The sequence below is a fragment of the Buteo buteo genome, chromosome 24 (assembly GCF_964188355.1).
Source record: "Buteo buteo chromosome 24, bButBut1.hap1.1, whole genome shotgun sequence".
NCBI lineage: Eukaryota > Metazoa > Chordata > Aves > Accipitriformes > Accipitridae > Buteo > Buteo buteo.
The window spans coordinates 9,730,682-9,750,293 of record NC_134194.1 but is presented as its reverse complement, the minus strand read 5'-3'; the positions used below and the strand labels follow the sequence as shown (position 1 = coordinate 9,750,293).

The window sequence follows — 19,612 nt, the reverse complement described above, 5'->3', positions numbered from 1 at the left end:
AAGTGATGGAGTACTGAGACCAGAAAAGCAAGGAAATTCTGAGTTAGCCCTGGAAGGGCCTTTCTAGCTCAAACCTTTCTGTGCAGCCTCTCGCTGTCCCACCCGCTTCCGTTTTCCATTGCTTGTGGGAATAAACACTCCAGGGAAAGTCAGTGGAAAGGAAACTTTATAAAAAGCAAGCCAAATTCACAACAACAACAACAAATAGCTCAAATGCTTGCATGTTTTCATTTAACGGTCTTTAATTAGCAAAGGAATAGTCTTTGCAGGGAGATTTGCAAACCAGACTTTTTTTCATTTGATGATGGGGTTTTGAAGCGTGTTTTTTTTTTTTTGCTGTCTTTGTAGAGCAGGCATAAAGAGGCCACTATGCATAAGAGTTGTTGGGTAGGGTTTGCTTACAGCATGCCATGTCAAGATGTTGCTTTATAATATCATCCATTGTTAGTATCGCTCTACTGCAGGGCTTTAGCAAGGCATTTTGGCACCTGGAGTTTGATATTAATATGGTGTGTCCTGTCCTATCCTATCCCTATCTCCGAGAGTCAAGGTTTTATTTTGTTAAAGTCAGGGACTTCGAGCAGCCCTTGATTTTATGCGAAATACTCATTCTCTGTGCCTTCAAATATTCTGCCCTGGTTTAATCTGGGCACCGAGAGACACGTTAAATGTGTTCCTGACCTGGCCTTCACTGCTGTGACAGTGCTCCAGCATTTTGGCATGGATTCCTTCATACTCTTTTGTGACTATGAAGTGTTGAGATGGGTAACTTTGTGTGTCTTGGCCACAGAGTCAACTTCTATTTATGTTTTGATGAAGTTTCTCTTGTCAGACAGGAGAAAATTCAAAATAGCTGCATTGTAGACCCCAAAGCCCCATCTCTTTGACATTATAGTTCAGAACTTGTCACTAGGTGTCTAATTTTGTTGTAGAGCCAAATTTAAAAAAATAATGGATTTGTGAAGAGACAAAGGTAAAGTCTAAAGAATCTTCTTCCATTCCACTGTTGTACCCACAACCTCCTGGACATAATCTGAAGCCATTATAGCTCTGTGCTTCTGCAGGTCGTTCTTACCTTCTTCGAACTTGATGCCTCCGCCTTCCAAGAAAACCGGCAACTCTCTGGTGTGCCACCAGAGCAAACACTGTGGGACATTTAATTGCCATGCACAGCCTTTCCCTGGGTGTTTCACTTAAAACAATCAAGACCAAGTTTCTCATCTGGGACAGGGACAGTCAGACCTGTGGACCTGAGGCCAATTTGTTTGTAGCCTTCAGCCTTTTTTTGTTGTTGTTATTTGAGCCTTTTAGAGTCCCTTCCCTCTCCTTACAGCCTTTTCCACTGGAAAAGCATATGGGAAGTTCATAGGTCTAAGTGCTGCTTTCTCATTGGTTTTGGGTCAAACAGAATGAAAAAGAAACAAAGGCTGCAAAATAAAAGGAATAAATGAAACCATGAATGCATGGGAAACAAATTAACTGGATATGTTTTACGTTCTGAAATATTTCCATAATGCTTCTATGTAGCGTGTGTTTATTTTTCTTTGAATAATAATGTTAAAATGTGTCTAATTCAATTACTCTCTGCATTTGCTGAATGAGTTTTCCTTGGTGAAGAGTTCTCCTACACTACCCCAAGCTACGAATTCCATATGATATTTGAACAGGTCCTTTTAATTGCTGATATTAAGTGTCGATCATTCTGCTGTAAGTTGGCAGCGTGGCCAGAGAAACAAATTCCTCTTTCAGATACATCAGACAGTCATTCAATTAACGACCAAAGTTCTATTGACACAGTAGGAATTCATTATGTGAAATATTAAAAAAAGCCCTCCACTGACTCGTTAAAAAAAAAGAGAAAGAGACTTTTAAAGATGGTGGATTATCTACATGCAGTTATTAAAATTATTTGTACAGAATTTGAAATTATACTTATGGTGGAAACATTTTTCTGAGAGGCATAAGCAGCATTTCTGTTGAAAAATAATTTGGACTTTGTAAAGATGAATATAATGTACACATCCTTATTTCCATAGACATTGTGCATTTTCTTGATTAAAAGCCTTAGATTTTATGAGTTATGGCTTTAGACTTGCTGCATAAAGAGCTTCATGGCTTATTCTGTTAGAGTCTAATTTGAAAGAAAGTTCTTCCTCAAGGGTTTAAGAAGTAATTCATAAAATGGTAAGAATAATAAATATTGTGCCTTAACTCATACACTAGGATAGATAGACAGATTTTGTACACCTGGGTGTAATTTCAGTTAATTCACACAAGAGACAGGCTGAAAGTTTATTGTTTGGAAGGAGAAAAATGGCTTAAATCTTGTATTTGCAAAAATGATTATATTAGCTTAAATGAAAATGCTACTCTATTAATGGCTTCAATAAGCTTTGCATTTGGAAAAGTATTTTAATAAAAAGTTACCTGAAGTTTACTGCAACTTAAAATATGTAAGTGAGGGGAAAGTACTTACTTTGATTTATATGTCTTTTGGAGGTGTAATTATTGGCTTTTTACTCACCTATGTAAAACAATGTACTTTTGTAAATGGATTTCTGGCCACTTTACTCCTTTTTTTTTTCACATAAAAAGTAAGCACTGTCAATCAAAGAATTTTAAGGTTTATTTCCTCTTTAGAAATGATTGATAGCCTTTTAGATTTACAAGTTGACAAGTTAAAGGGTTCTATTGGTATAATTATGTACTAAATTCACAGTCTTTCAATTTAAATGTCCTTTTAAAACCACAAGATTATCATACCTGTATTTTGAAAAGTGGGCCAGTCAGTTTGGGTTGGTATACAAATTGCTGCCATTAGCCTTGGGACCTATTTGAATTTAGTACAGTTTTTTAAAGTTAGTAGTACTTTCAATAGTACTTTTAAAATTTAGGGTAATGGGAATGCATTTTAAGTACACTATGTGTTAGCTTGTTTTTAATGTATGGATGTCAAGAACACAAATAGAGAGTTTGTATTTCTTATTGATTTTTTTTTTTTCCAAATCATGGAAAAGACAACTTTCTTTGAATTAGAGCACTGGGAAATGCGTTATTGTGAATGGACTTCAAAGGCAGAGACCAAGCTCGCACGCCCTGGGGACAGAGGCAGAACCTTGCATGGAGTTGGTATCTGACCTTGTACAGTAGCTGCCACTAGTGGTGGCCTGAGCACTGGCTCTTCTACAATGCTAGGAGATCAGAATTTCACTTTTTCTTTGGAGTTTTGGCAGCTACTGACACAGGAACTGGTGTGGCCATAACACTGAAGGTGGGGTTAAATTTTAAACAGGGCTCTTTCTTCGAGATATGACAAGTTACATTTGACTTGGATTCTAAATGCACTGAGGAATGGAGGGCTGATGCCATCCAATCTGTGGTTAGATGTTCAGGCAGCTAAAGATTTCTTCTTTTCATTTTACCTAAGACTGAAAGGGTTGAACGGTTATAGACTAATGAGTGATATTTGACAACTACACTTTAGGACCCAATCCTGCAAATTGCTGTGTGCAGCCTCTCCCCACCACTAAAGTAAAGCTGAAGCTATTTGAAGCAGAAAGTTTTCAGTATATCTCAGAGGATGCCTGATGCCTTGTGAGATTGGACCATAAAATTAACATTTTTTTTGGTCATTTAGTTCAGAAAATACTCACAGGAAATACTCTGTGGATTTCAAATGTGTTGAATGTGTGGGAAGATACGAGAAAATGACTGCTATCTCTGGGGGGATTTCAGAACTGGCCTCCATTTATAATATTGCAGAATTTAGTAACTACTTTCCCAAAGGATGTAAAGGGAAAATGGCCATAAACTAGACTGAATTAGAGAAGAAATACATTTGACAGAACCACGCTAAAATCTTCTAACATATTTGCAAAAGAAATGTAAATTAGAACTGTAGGGTTTTTTTTAATCTTCTCAGAAAACAGCTATTTTTTATAATAAATATAAATAGCAGTAAATTAGTGTATTGTACAATTTGAAGAAGGTCTAAACTAAACGGGTCCATGATAAGAAGCCATGTAAGGAAACTCAAAGGTAATGAAACCGGGGGTTTACAAACCCAGGTACTGTGATATTTTCTGCAAAACTACACAACAGAGTGGACAGCATGTGGCCAGGGTGTGAAAGGAAACATGGAAAAAAAGGCCCAACCATCCAAAACCCAAAAAGGGCACAAGCAGGGAAAAGCCTTATTCTCACTCCTTCCATACAAACACCTGAATATAAATAAAAGATCAAATTTAGATATTTCTGATGAAGGGAAGTGCATGAAAAAACCCAAGGAAACTAGAGGGATGTCAAGATCTCTGGGGCAAAAAAACCCTTCTGACAATAGCCCAGAAAGTAAAATCCTGAAAGATTTCTAGTTTGGTGTTACGATAATAATGTAACAGTAATTTCAGGATATGCTCAGAAGATTCCTTTCTGATGCTAGAGAAATGTTGAGATTCTGCTGGACTGTGTGATTCCCCTACAGCACCTTCCTTCTGCCTCAATTTGCAGTAGCATCGCTGGGCCAGCTTACGGAGTTGGGATGTGCTGAAGGCCCAGGAGGATATAAAAATCTGACCCTTTGGTTGCCAGTAGAACCATCTGCTGTGGAAATGTGGTTTGAAAATAGTAATTTAAATGGAACAGTTTCTTTAAAAACTGGACTGTTTTGTGGGATTGTTTATGGAACAACAATTAATTAAAAATAAGCCAGGGATTAGATACTGCTTTCATGACAACAATGTGGTCTGGCTAAAGATCTTTAACATTAGGAGTATTAAAAAATGTTCTCTTCACTTAAAAAGTGGAAGTATGGACAAATTGTGCCATGTTGATCAGACTGATGGAGTTGTGTAACTTGCTGTGGGATAAGCATCATTGAGCTACATGAGAGTGCTTAGACAAGTGAGACTGGAAGATACAGTTTGATGATAAAACTCTTTGCAAGAAGCAGATGGCATCATTCTAGCCACATAGTAAAGCTCATAACAAAACCATCATAAAGGTACAAGATATATTCATAATTTAGTAGCAGATCGTGTGCAAGAAATATTTTTTTTTGTTATTAATAAGCTAAAACAAAATAAGAAAAACTTTAAAGTGACCAAAAAAAGAAGAAAAAAAAATGTCAGATTTCCTGTTCACCAAAAAAAAAAGGCTGAAAATACAAAAATCAATATTGGATTTTTTTTTTTTTCATTTAACTCAAAAAAATTGCAATCAAACTGCTGTGAAAAATTTCATCATCTCTATTGGCATGGGAAAGTCAAGATGCGCTGTTGTTTAGAGATGCTTGAGAATGCTTGACTGTTGTTCCAGTTCACCAAAGCACTTAGGAAATTTTAAGCACATGTTGAAGTCTCACTAACATCTGAGTTTTAAAGTGATCATATGACTGGAAATATAGCTAGAAGGTCATTCAGTGCAGTCCCCTGTAATTATAGGCAATCATATAAAAACATAATATGCTCAAATTTGCTTTGCTGAAAGCAAATGGGTTTAAGTATGTGCTTACAGATAAGCATGTGCTTAAAGGCTTGGCACAATCAGAGCTTTGATTAGTGCAGGCAGACCAGCATTTTCATGAAGATTAAAGTGTTCCACTTCTACCATTTCTCTCCTCCATTTTATTAGACAAGGACTGGGGAAAGATGAACTAAAAACATAGATTTTTTTTTTTTTTTTTTTTTTAGATTCATTAAGTCTTTAGGATCAGTTTAGTGCTGATTGAGGCCTGAGCTGGGCTGCTGAAGTCAGTGTCAATGAGTAAAGCCTCTGCCAAGACAAGTGCCTGTAGTTCACAACAAAATTATATGTGATCATTGCACATGGAGCATATTAAATGTATAATAGAATCTGGAAGAAGAGAGACGCCCTAATAGTTACTTCTTTTGTCTTCCAATCACAAAGGACCTTCCTCATAATATCAAAGCAGGAAAAAACCAACATGAAAGATGGGGTGCAAAGTATTTATCCAATTAATTTCATGGCAGCTTTCAGAGATAATAATTGCTTCCTATTTGGAAGATGTATGCAACATCCCCAAATTTTCCAGCAACCTTGTTTTAGAAGCTCAAGTGGGAAGGCTTGCATTGTGGTTTGAACCAAAGCCTCAGAACCAACCTCAAATAACGTTTGAACCAAGACTTTATAGTCAGTGCTGATTTCAGTAAAAGGGGATTTTGCTGTGATCCTTCCTCGGTCTTGCAATGCATTGCCAATTGTTACAGTGCAATGGAGCCTGCTTGCTATGCGTTTGTCACATCACGATGTTTGTTGTTGTTTCAGCTCTGAACGAACCCACCATTGACTATGGTTTCCAAAGGTTACAGAAGGTTATCCCCCGGCACCCTGGTGACCCCGAACGCTTGCCAAAGGTCAGCACAAAGTTTGTTGTTTTATTAAATATGGTAAAGCTGGTTACTGCATGTTTTTGTCTGAGAGTGCAAGACTCTCTAAATGTAATGGTCCCAGTTTGGTCCCCAACCCAGATAAGCTGAAGGAGAGGCATGACCAATAAAGCCCAGTCAGCAACTTTTCTTGTAGGCTTATGAGACTTCTTGGACTTTCTGAGTCACAGCTAACTCAAACAGCTCTTGCCTTTCTTAAAAGCACATCTTACTCTGTGTTCTGAAATACTTAACAAAGAACATATTTTTGGTTGGTATTTTGGAACCTGAGCAGCTTATTCATAGAAGAATGACGCTTCTTGGTTTTGGTATCACAGTAGTACTTGCCATTATAATTTGGAGAACTTGACCATTGATAAAATCAAGTTATTTGGATCTTCAGGGAATGTGAGTCCGCTGCTGCTGCACCATGTATTGCTTTAGGATAATAATTATTATATGCTGCTTTATTTCAGGATCGCTGAAATAATTACAGCAATACATAGTGAAGTGATTTGATGCTTGTTCCCATCAAAATTAGTGGGAGTTTTTTTGTTGATTTCTATCAAGTAAAAGCTGAGGAAGAAAACGAATAGTTTGCATAGGCTTCTAGTACTTCTGTCTTGTACTGTGAAAAGGCTGTCTGGGTCTGCACTCAGATCTGTTCTTGCTACCTTGCCATACTGTACTTTCTCTGGTGAGAATTTGTGGTGGGTTTTGTGATATACTGGAGAAAGAGGTGCAGTGTTTGAAAAAGTGTTGCTCTTTGCCACAGGAACACTGAGCAATAGCATGCATGAGCTGGAGTCACTGTATGTGACCAACTGCCACCATGTGTTTTATCTGCTCTAGCATCATGGCTGTTAGTGAGTGAGTGAGTTGGGGAGTCAAATAGGCCAAGTGTGTGTATTTGAAGAACACCACCTTTGACTTATGGAAAGGAAGATGTGAATTTGCAGACCTGAGACATAGAACAGACTGGGCTTTGATGCCTTAGGCCAGATCCCTGAAATAATGCACATCCAGTATAGCCTTTGTGACTGGGTAAATCTTGTGACCTTTCTTCTGTAGCTTCCTGAGCTGTCAGCAGGCTTTCATCAGGGATTGTTGTGGGCTTTGATTAGTTAAATTTCTAAAGTGTTTCAAAGGTTAGAAGATTTCATGAGCACTGTAACTTATTTTCTTTTATTTCGTGACAGAAACAAAATTCAGTATGTGATTTTTTTTACAGGCTTGTTAAGTCTTTTATCTTTGCCTAGGAAGGCTGTAGACTGTGGTTGCGGGGTCGATGATGTGTTGTCCTTCCCTCTTACCACCAAAGAAACATGCTGTCCTGGAGAGTTACATTTTACATTGGCTCTGTTCACCTTCAACAAGCTGTCCCTTTCTCTGACTTTTGGAGAGATTTGCAGTAGGACACAGCTTTCATAGGTTGTCAAATTTCCCTCCAGAGGTGCAACCCTTTCCAAAGGAAGACAGCATCCTTCTGTAGGGGCTCTTTCATCTGTATCATGCCTCTGCTGCCAATGTGCATGTGGAGAAAAATTGTTTCTCAGAAAATAAAAGACCAGCCTTCACTATGCACCAGGCATTTGCAAGGCCCAAAAGAAACACTACAGAACTTCCCTGAACCCAATGTTCCAGCTGACTAGTAGATGGCCATGGCTTTCCTCTAAATCGGGAAATTCAAGTAAAATAAGACTAAGCAATTCCGAATTGGGTTATGCAGCTGGGGGTTGTAGTGCATCACCAACTTCCACAGGTATTGGGCTCCCTTTCTGACCCCCACAGCACTGAGGGAGTCCCCACCAATGCTCTTCTGTGCTGGTATGGGAATGCAGCCATCAGGCTGGACACCCTCCTCTTTCCCATTTAGACTGAGACTGTCACCAACTGATAACCACACGTTCCTGCTATCTGGTGTCATGGGACATAAAAACAGGCAGAAGAAAGCTCCATCTAACTCCATATCCTGACTCCAATATTTAGCAGGTATTTATGGATAGGGTATGAAAATGAGGGTTAGTACTGAGTCATCTGTACCCTCATATACCCTCTTGGCTTAATGTGTTTGTTCTGAGTATCTTTTCAAGCTATTTTTTCAAATCTTTAAATCAAGGGAAATTGTGGTTGTGTATGCAGAGGTATGATGTGATGGCCTAAAAAAAAAAAATGTTACTGCCTTAGGACTGAACAAACTCAGTGGAGAAACTAGTATCACTATGCAGAGTTAGAAGGAAACAGAACGAAGAGGACCTTTTTTTTTTTGTCTTTGGGTAATTCCTTCTGTGCAAGCTTGAAGGTTGGACCTCAAGTTCAAGACTCATTAATATGCCACGCACAGAGGCTGAATGCAGCAGGGGTTGGCACATGTCGACTTCTGTATTTGAGGCACTGATGGTTCAATTCCCAGCATCGCTTGCTGGCTCCAGGATCATAATCAAGGACGCAGTGAGTCTCTGTGCTGGGCGAGTACTGCACAGCGCTCTTCCCCATGTCATTAAACCAGGAAGGGCTTTGGCAGTATTCCACTATAGACAATTCTCAGTGGCTACTTAGAAGAGAGTTGGAAGCCATATGGCTTCCACAGTGGAACCACGGGCAGAGAGGGCAAATGTGTGAGAGAGACAGAGAGCGAGACAGCAGAGAAGAGAGCAATGCTCAAAGCTTTCAATATCTACCCTTTCTTCCATTTTCCTCATTGTTCTGCCAGTGTATCATTGCTTCTGTTCATTAAAAAGCTTGTACTTATGCATTAAATAAATACACCCCTTACCCCCCCCATTTCTATAATTGCTGCTAGGGTTTGTGGCCATTATTCCATTTAAACATTACTGATGAATTAGAGATCTTTCAAGAAAGAGAACTGGTTATAATTTTTGTGTTCATAAGGGCATGCAGGCCTTCCCATGGACCAACAAGAGCATTCTGCTGTGTGACTTACTTATCCCTGCAGTCAAGGAGAATTGTTGAGGCCATCAAGTGAGGGTTAGCTCATGCTCTGCCCTCCAGAGCTGAGGAGTTAACAGCCATCTCTGTGTCAACAGGCATTTCTAAAACCATTAAGACTATTTGAGGAGTTTGATCTCCACTAGTTTAGAACCAATATTTTCAGAAGTGCTCGTTGTTCATGCTTGGGATTATTTTTTTTAAATATTCCAGCTATCTGCTGGAAGTAGGCAAAGAAAAAAGGCAGATTTTGAATTTTTTTTCTGTCTCCCAGTGCTTTAGTAGCCAAATTCCATGGAGAATGTCCTCCCATAGTGAGAAGAACAGGAGCACCTGGGAACTGGGGTCTTTGGACTGTTAGACTGACAGTTGGTGTAAAGATGCATTTAAAGTAGAAATGCAATATAAAGTTTCTGGAGAAAAGCGTGGGAGCTGATGTTGGCAGCTGGGCTATGGAGCCAGCTATAGGCCAGGGTCCTGTTCCCTTCTTGTACAGAGCAAATCAGGGAAAGCAGCCAGTGTAGGGTTGTCACGAGCAGATGTGCATGTCTGTACATACACGCACACATGCACAAACACATGCACCAAGAGGAGAGACAGGCAGTACAAAGGTGGTGGGATTAGCACCCAAAGCTTGGAGTGAGATCAAGTACCAGGAATGTGCTGGGCGGTATAGTCTTTCCTTTCTAATACAGACAGGAGGCAGATCAGAGGAAACAAGAGATCTCTGGGGAGAAGTGAAAAGAAATACCATGATGCTAATGTTAAGAAATCGTATCGTCATCCTATAGGAGCAGTCTGTAGAAAGCCTGCCTGTGGAGCTGGGGAATAAGCCTGCACGTGTGTGTGCAATTTCCCTGTCTCGTATGTTTGCATATGTGCGCACAAATACACATGTGTTGTTGGTTCTTGCATGCATAACTGTAATGGAAATCACTAGAGTTCAGATCACAACAACATGTTGAGTCTATTGAGGTTCATTCGTGTAACTACCCTACAATCCTTATAATAAATCCCTGGCAGATACGTTGAGATTCTGCAATTTTGTTAAAACTCCACAGCTATAGCTGTAAAACAGTTTCAACTGTGAGCTAGATTTGAAACACATCCATCCTAAATGATTTAATAACAATGATTCCTCTTTATATGCAATTTCCTAGAATTTATTTGCCGTTTTCACCGCTCTTACAACTCATCACTTGTATTTAAATTAAGCGCACGATTGTTCACTCTGTGTTTGAGAAGCAAGTCATTGCATCGACCCGCTCCGTGCTCTGACATCCTCTCCCTCCCAGTCTGTTGCTTAAATGCTCTCCCTGGGAGACCCCTTAGCCCTCCGGAAAGGGACCTTTACTTCTGGTTTCTCTTCATGTGGATGAAAGTGGAGCCTGCCTCTCTCTCTAGCACACAGAGGCCTCCCTGCTGAGCGGAGAGCACACGTAACCAGGCTTCACCTTCCCTTCAGCTCCTTTTCTCTGGTCAGTCATTAGACCCCCCCAAGACATATCCCACCTCCTCGTTTAGGACACTAATAGAAGACAGGTGGTTATTCAGAACCAGTGGCTGGCAAAAGCAGTTGTCTTTTCCTATATGAAATCCCACAGACCTGCCCTTTATCCATTGTGACATGGGTATTGTTTATATTGCAAATGAAGGTTGTCTCTAAATGTGGGTGGGTTGGCCCAGGCTTGCTAGCGGAGGTTAAAATAGCAATGAAGACAAGGAAACTCAGCTTTGCTGCTTCAGACAGACCCAACGGAAATTCCAGAATGGATCTCCATCTGCTAACTCAAGAGACTGTATTTTAACCTAAGTTAGTAATTTTCAGCTAAGAAAATGCATGTTTGGGGTTTTTTTCCACCAAGAGGGTTGTTAGAAAACTTTTATACTAAGTATGGGCAGGAAGAGGGAGCATGTGAAGAGGAGCTGTTGGAGTTCATCTGTATAGCAAGGAGGGCGTGAGATGTGCTTGGTGGTTTCTACACTGTACTGTAAAATTCGTAGGAATGCGAGATCAGAGTTAAGGTTGGTATTGAACCCTTAACAGTTGGGGTTTTTTCATTTCCTAACAATTTGGACATTTAGTTGGTTGAGGGTCTTGTTTGGGTTTTTGGGGGTTTGGTTTTCAATTTGTCCTATTGAAAATATTCAGAGAGAGAGTTTCAAAGCTATTGGGAAGAAGACGACCAAGATGCGTGAGGCTACTGTGGAAGTATCACCCTTATGGGGTGGTGCATGTCAGAGGCATGTCTGGGAGCATGCAGTGAGTCTGAAAGGAGAGTGAAGAGACAGAGCCATGCTGCTCGCTGAAGGGCAGAGCCACATACAAGTGGCTGGCAAGGAGCCCTTTCCTTTCTGAAGGTCAACAGTGTGCATACACATTTCAGTGAGTTTTCTTTATAAGTGGGTCAGCATTTACTCAGCAAATGATTAGAGCAGATGGTGTAATTTAGAATCTATGACAAAACTTTTAATAGATCAGGGCTAACATGATGACAAGGAGCTCTGCGCCATTCTCCATTCCTGATTTCTGCTTTGCCTTGGGGTAAAAATCATGCCTGGGATTGGATTTTCTCCTCCGCACATTCCATCTGAGCAACTCAAACCACTTGTTTGAACATCCTGTAAGAGGGATCCCCACATTTCTCTATTCCTGTGTCCTTATTGTTATTGTTTTTAAATCCAACAATTAACGGAGGGTGGCGGGAAGGTACCAAACAGGTAAACACGGTCCCTTCAAGGAGCAGAGCTTTTGAAGGAAAAAGCCACAGTTTGAAGAAAGTAACAAAGGCTGCATTTGTGTATTTTGCTCCATGGAGCTGAAAATATCTAGTAAATTGATCCCGTGGGAGTAATAAATACACATTACTTTATCTTGTACTTCATGTCCTATACCCCTGAGCCTTGATAGAACAACACCACTTAATAGACTTAAAAAAAGAGTAATTACAGTCATTGGTTGTGTGATATTTCAGCCCTTCCAGCCCTGCCTGACCTTCTAATTTAGCTCACCGTGTCTAACTAATGCATTTATATTCATCTTTTATGAAGCATGTGTAGTACAAAATTGACTTTGCAGCCTTTAGCAAGCTGTCTTACCAGGTTTAGGATCTGGTTAGTACAGCGTAGTGTATAGCATATGTACATTTACAGCAGAATCTTGCATGCATATGGTTCTGATCAACTATTACTTTTTATCCTTTTGGAAATAAAATAAAAAAATATTTATTCCGTTTCATCCTCCCCTCCCCTTTTTAAAGCTTTTATTCATTGCGGCATTATTTACAGCTAAACATGCAGGCAGAAAGATGCAAGCATTTTTAAAATGATTACCACTAATGTTTCTACTTGTCAGAAGTGCTTAAATTTTCCTGCACTTTGTCTAAAAACTTAGCACTTTTACCTTTTAAGAATTACAAATTTATAAGATCTTACCAAGCTGATTTACAAACACACCTGACAGTTTATGATGAATGATGTTGCAAAATGTACAATATGTTTCTCTGTCATTTCTATGCATGTATATATTAAGAAGAAGATTAAGAAGAGAGAGAACCCCCCTCTGAAAGAAACCCTTGAGTTAGAGAGCACACGCACAAATCTCTCTCCTGCGTTTCCTCATAACTTCCTGCTCACTTCACTCATCCAGTAGAGCACAATTGTTCTCTGTGCATTTTCTCCCACCATATGGTATCCTCATTACCATACACTGAGGGTCCATATGGGGAACTTGTGAAGTGAACTGTATTCATTTTAACTGCCAGATGAGCAGCCTTTTGCTTTGCAAGCTTAGCTTAAGTCATCTGCTGTCTTTATGTTGTTATGGCAACACAGCACCAATAAAAAATTCTAATCTACTGTAAGTGTCTGGGATCACAGTATTTTAAATGCTTGCCGTAACTGTCCTCTAAGTGAAGATGCTTGTTCTTTTAGTATGACAAAGGGTTATTGTCAACTCCAGCAGGTGGCAGTAAAGAAATTGTTTCTTTTTTTTTAACGTTTTAGAATTATTTTTTTTTTCCTTTTTCCCCTTCTCCCCCCACCTCAAAAAGTCAGAGAATTACACAACATGGTCAGTCCTCTACATTTCCTAGGATTTCTGAAGCTGAAGTTGGAATTGCAGGTGATACTTTTAAGTTGCAACTCAAATACTAAAGGTAGTAAAGTATGAAACTGCGATGGCAGCTCGTGCACTTTAGTGACAGAGACCCGGGCTCAAGTACCAATTCACCGGGATTCTGAAGCCACCATAGCTACACAGCTAGTTCTGTTTTGGAGCTGTTTTTTAGCTACATTTCCAAACTCCTGAATCAAATGCAAAGCTAATTAAGAATATCTTATAGTAATGGAAGTAGGCAGCACCATCCTTAAATATAAATCATTTTCACCTCCGCAGGCCACATGATATGTTGCATCTCTGTCTCTCTGTCTGTATTGAAAGTGAATGTTTGTAGTCTCAGTTCATCAGTTCACATTAGCCTCATGCTGAATATTTAAACACAGAACAATTTGAACACACCATGAAGAGAGACAGTGACTGCACTTTCACTTCGAACAGCAAGAGCTCATCTAATAATAATTTAGTAAATCAGCCATTTAGTGGCTCAGTTGTACACTGTATTGTGCCAAATAATATTCAATTCAACTGTATGCTAGTGAAATTGAAATTCAGACTCCAGTCACATGGCACATTTTTGCTCAATGGAGAGATGAAATGGAAAATCACCCTCCCAATAGACTGTTTGAATGTAGTGATTTATCAAAAATATAGCAGAGTGACAAAATAAACAGGATTTGGTTGTATGTGGTACAATCTATTCTAATTAGCCTTTTATTGTTGTGGTTTCTTCTGCACAGATTATTTGATAATTCAAGATTTGCACTTACATCTTCAGTTTCTTTTATATACGGGCAGAGAGTAGATATGCGTAGTTGCTGTGCAGTTACAGTCCTTTAAGGCCCAGTCCTGTGGGGAGTGTGGTGAGACCTTTATTGCCATATTTCGAGTCCTGGCTCTCGGGGAACACCGTGCCCTCAGGAGCAATGGGAAAACGCAGCTGCTGCCTTTCCTCCTCATGAAGCGCCATGTCTGTTACTTCATAGCATGAAAGCAATATCGGATTAATTTCTTTTCCCTCTTTAAGGCTATCAGGATTTGTAGGGAGTGGTAGTATCTCATATTAGACTAACTGATACAACTGGAAAAAACCCAGACAAGCTTCTGGGTGCCCAAGCCTTGCTTCCTGTGTGCTGACTGTACCTCTTCTCACCCGTATCAGTGGGTCTAATAAAAGATATTACCTCACCCTACAAAACTTGCCCTGGTTGTAACCATAGACCATTGTGACTTCAGCCAAACTGCTACGCTTTAAGGCTGTCTCTGATGAAGATGGGGGAGAGAATATTTTCCTAGAAAGTGTGTTGTGAAGTTTAATTTGTTCCCATTAAAGTGGTGCTTTGAGATCTTTGAATGCAGGGCATTGCAGAAGTGTGAAGTAATGTCTATAATCTCACCTACAGTTTCCATTTCTAGCCTACTTTTAGGTGTTATGCAGTGGTTTACATGGTGATGTAAAATATGATTGCCGTGTATTTCTCACAACACAGTCCAATTGAGTAGCAGAAAAAGCATCCTCCTAACCATCATGATGCCATTTAGCAGAGAGTGCTGGAAGCAATAGGATGCCTGTTGTCGTAATTCTTCTAAGAAATACAGAGCTTCACAATCTCTAGTCAACTGCTGACACTTGAAAACTCAAACATTTTGGTAAAATGAATCAAGCAGTAATGTTTCTTTTATGAGATCTCCTCACGGGAAGGGAAGGTTTGGCACCATTTGGAGATCAGGCTCAGTGATCCATCATAGCAAAGTCAGCTGTCCTGGTGTGTCTCATAGGTCACTCGATCGAACCAGTGGCTCTTACAACTATATTATTGCTTATGGAACAGTAATTGAGGCACCATGGTTAAAAATTACTTGGTCTAATAGGCAGTGAACAATTTGCACTCAATACAATTATAAGCCAAATCATTCATTTCATAACACTTGGACTAATTTATTTGTTGACCTTCTAATATCCATAGCTCTTCAGTAGTATTAACTGCAACTCAGACAAAATCTCTTGTTCATTTTACTTTCATTGATTTTTCTTCCATTGAGGCAATAACAGTTGTTTGAGTACAACCTTTTCTTTCTGTTGTAAAAGTCAATCATGTAACTTATGTTGATATAACTCAACTGGACTGAAATGTCCTCTAAGTACAATAGCATACAGTCTCATGCTACTTGTATAAACATGGATATGCAGTTTGGATCTATTTTAAAGAATGTTTTGGAATATATTTGTGACTATAGATGACAAATTATACGCTTGTCGAGAGGAGAATGAAAACAAAACACAGGAGCATTTTTTAAACCAGTGCCTCATGTATGTAAACACATGGGAGATCTAAGATACAGAAATTTTGGAATTTGTCTCTGTTTATTTTGTTTTTTAGGATGACCTAAGTGTCTTTACTAATAATGCTATATTCGTAATTTCTTCTGGACATTGCATCTTGTCTCTTGAAGTCCTAACATTTTACAATTAGAGGTGCTTAATTTTTCTAAATGTGAGCTTCTGACAAATAAAATGTGTGTAAAAGTATTTTTTTAATAAACAGGAAAGAAAAAATACTAATATATTGATAATCTGATTTTTCTTTCATTTTTTTTTCAGCTTTTAACTATCATGAGAGCTAAGAGTTTTTGATGATCGAAAAAGTTACCAAAATACTGATGTATTTTGAAAAAACAGTGGCGAGTTTTGAAGCACTTCGATAAAATATGTTGGTGTAGTGACAATGGTAGTCTTTTCACTCACCACCGAAAAAGGAACCCTAGATTGTGTAAAATGGTGTGCCTGTTTTTACATTGTGGAGGTGCACACAGAAAGATAGTGTTATCTCTGTGAAATGTTGGATAAATTTAATTTCTTAAATACATGGTTATTCAACATTTATACTTCCTTTGGATAATTTCAGCTGAATTTTTAAAGCTGTAAATTAAAAATAATTGTATCAGGAACAAAATATCTTTTGTTTCTGATAAGCGAGTTGAAAATTTTTCAGAATATATGCTAGGAAGCACTTCATTGAAGCAGTCTTTCTGAGCCAAAGCCTCTTTGTACAATAAAATACTCTAAGTCCTTTGAACACATAGTTATAAAATATAGTTGTTACACATTTGGCATTTTATGCTTCCCTAGAAATTACCACTTGGTATCTACACGTAATCTATGGTCTGTCTTTTCATTTCAATTGGGTCTGAAGTGGTCCTTCGTTGTAATGAGAATGCCCCTTTCAAGAGACTTCTTTTAATTATACCGATGATAAAATGTAAGTGAAAGTAGTCATTTGTAGGGGTTATGACTGAGCAGTGTTTTAACTGTAATACTAAAACCTACCAACATTATTCCAGTCTCTATTTCAACATTTTTATGCACTCACTCTCCACAGAACATAGTGGAATATTGTTGTAGGTCAGAATTTCAATGCATCTTATTTTTCAGTTTTCCTCCTGCTATTAAAAGTAACCCGAACTCTCAATTTCTACTAACACTTCCTACCTGAAGCATACAATCCAGCAAAGTGACAGTTTCACAGATCTTAATGATATGCTGGGGGTTTTTTGTTTTGTTCTGGTTTGTTGGGGTTTTTTCCCCTTCATTAGAAGAAAATCCTGGTGGGTCTTTAATTGCATATAGGTGAACACTTGTTTTTTACAGAAAACAGCTGGTTTGGCATACTTGGATATTTATATGAGTAAATGCATTAATAAAGACCAACTCTGAAAATTAAACAGACAAAACACATATGTACAATTTACACTTTAAATGCTAGATATCTCTGCTGATTTAACTCAGCAGACATTCTTGCTTTGCAATACCAAACATAATTTTATATCTCTACAGATTTAAATGCAGTCAAGTGAATTATGCCACCAAATACATTCTAGATTTGGCCTAATGGGAGAACAATTTGAAAGTGATACAACTGGACCTGTGTTTGGAAAGTCTTTGTGTATACAAATGATGGAAAATAGTTATCAGCCTGTCTACTTGCTGAGTAAAATGTTTTTCACTCTTACAAATACATAATTGGATATCTACATTGTGCCACACACAAAATCACAAGCCACATTTAATCTTTTTTTTAAATCCTCTGTATTCCAGGGAATTCTTCTAAATGGGCACAGTGATATGATCTGCAGAATAAAGCTTCTAAAACAGCCTGTGCAGTATCTTTGAACAACGGTCTCAGAATTGAGTGTCTCTGTTCATTTTTCCAAATTCTTTTTGAGTTTACTTAAGTCCTGACCCTTCAAATAATTCAAAACATTCTTCTTCTTCCATAAGGGGACTTTGACAACTTTCCAAAAATATATGGGTATAAAATGGTCAGGAGAAGACTTTGAGTAATAACTCTTTTTTTTTTTCTTTTTTTTTTCTTGCAACTTTCATCTGCAGCTGTTTTCAAGAAATAGGAATGTTAATACTATGAAGAGCAGAGGAAGAACTATCAGAAAATCTTACATATGCCAAACCAAAAAAAACCCCCACCAAACCCAAACGTAAAAGCTCATTAATCTCAATAATGAACATCTGCTTCAAAGTACTCTAGATGCTAGTACAAATAGTTTGGGGTAAATTTTCAAAGAGAGATGCCTGAGGTTCCTATCTAAGATTGTTTTGTACATGTCTCTATATATTTTGCCCAGGGACTGAAGGTAGCTATGGCACATAAGGAGAATTTAATGCACAAAATGTGCTTTTAGGTCATTGTGGTGGCAAACCTTTGAGGTCAGATAGAAGAAAAGAATCTAATGCTATCATTTGTTTGTTCACATGTTCATGGATAAATCAGGAATAACCTTTTTGTTGTCTAGATAGATGGGAGTAGTATGAGTCACTGTAAACTGGTGGGATGGAGGAATTTCTGTAAAGGAAGTTGGTGAAGAATTTTTTGCTAGCCATTGAATTGAGCTTATGTGGACTTACCCATTCATGATCTAGTTTGTATATCTCATTTATTTCGTTTTCTGATTCACTGGATCCAACAAACTGATCATAGTATGAAAGGTGGGATTGCATAACTAAGGAAAAATATGTGCAGAAGAACTGGTCTTTACATGCTGGGATAAATACTGCAGTCTTTTGTACAGCATGAAAAATGTGTTTCCTTTCGTGATCTCACTATGTTTCAAACTGAGGGGATCTGTCCTTAGATCCTCACAGTGTGAGCTTGCAAGATAACCTGTGGGAAATGCTGTAGAAGATGCCAGAGAATTACCACAGTGCCGATTTCTTAATGACAGTGTTAGTGACTCCCAAATATGACTGACATCTACCAGCTACCAGCTGATGTGTTGTAGGATGTGAATAGATATGAATACAATGTAGTAATATCTACCAGCCATGTTCTGTGTGCATGGAAGGTAGATTGTCCTCATGAGTTAAAATTTGACAACCCTGAAGGGTTCCTGCAGGTAGCTATAAATGCCTTTTTCTGGTAAACTTAGGAGTCTGAGGCAAGACATACTGTAAACATACTTACAAGAATCAAAGTCCTACAGCTATCTGAGGGACATTGGTGTGGGTCGTGTAATCACCATTGGATAAAGTCCCTAAAAGAGGTGATTTAAGCACTGGCAGAGTGATTTTAGTTCTGCATATCTGCTCTCACACACCCACTTTTTTCCTTTGGACTTAGAGACCTAACATTAGCAGAGAACTCCAGAGCTTTTAGCAACAAAACCATCCAAACTAATTGCCAGCTGCTTCAGTTGATGATAATATGGTGGGAGCATCCAGACTCTCAAATGTCAGTTTATTCAAAGACTTATTCCAATGCAACTATATTAATGCTAGTTTATTCCATGCCACTGTGTATCTAGATGTGCTAGATACTAACTCTGTTGCCATTGTTATGTGCCCATCATTTATGGAAATGAAGACCAGCGGCATGAGTGGTGTGGATTAAAAAAGGAGGCTGATACTTTTTTTAGTATCTAAGTGCACCATATTAACAGGAGGATAATAGGGGTAAGATGGGAGACTTGCAAGGACAGACTTACAGGTGATCGTCATAATTTTGTGCTTCTTTTGTCAGCAGTATTTGCAATGGGGACTGAATAGGGTGTGTTTTCCCTACTGCTATGCATTTATCACCTTTGTGGTTAAGAGGAGTTTTAATCATCGATTCTCAATGTTTATGGCTAGATGCCTGCTTGCATTTGCACT

General features: G+C 38.6%; 1 protein-coding gene across 8 annotated transcripts in view; it reads left to right on the top strand.

Annotated features, from left to right (window-relative positions):
• Nucleotides 1–19,612, top strand: part of EBF1 (EBF transcription factor 1) — a 284,251-nt gene that overhangs the window by 243,173 nt on the left and 21,466 nt on the right. For all 8 annotated transcript variants that reach the window (XM_075056932.1, XM_075056931.1, XM_075056930.1 and 5 more), the window contains exon 11: nucleotides 6,283–6,371. In XM_075056932.1, the coding sequence (XP_074913033.1) occupies nucleotides 6,283–6,371 (89 nt within the window). The remainder of the gene's footprint in view (nucleotides 1–6,282; nucleotides 6,372–19,612) is intronic.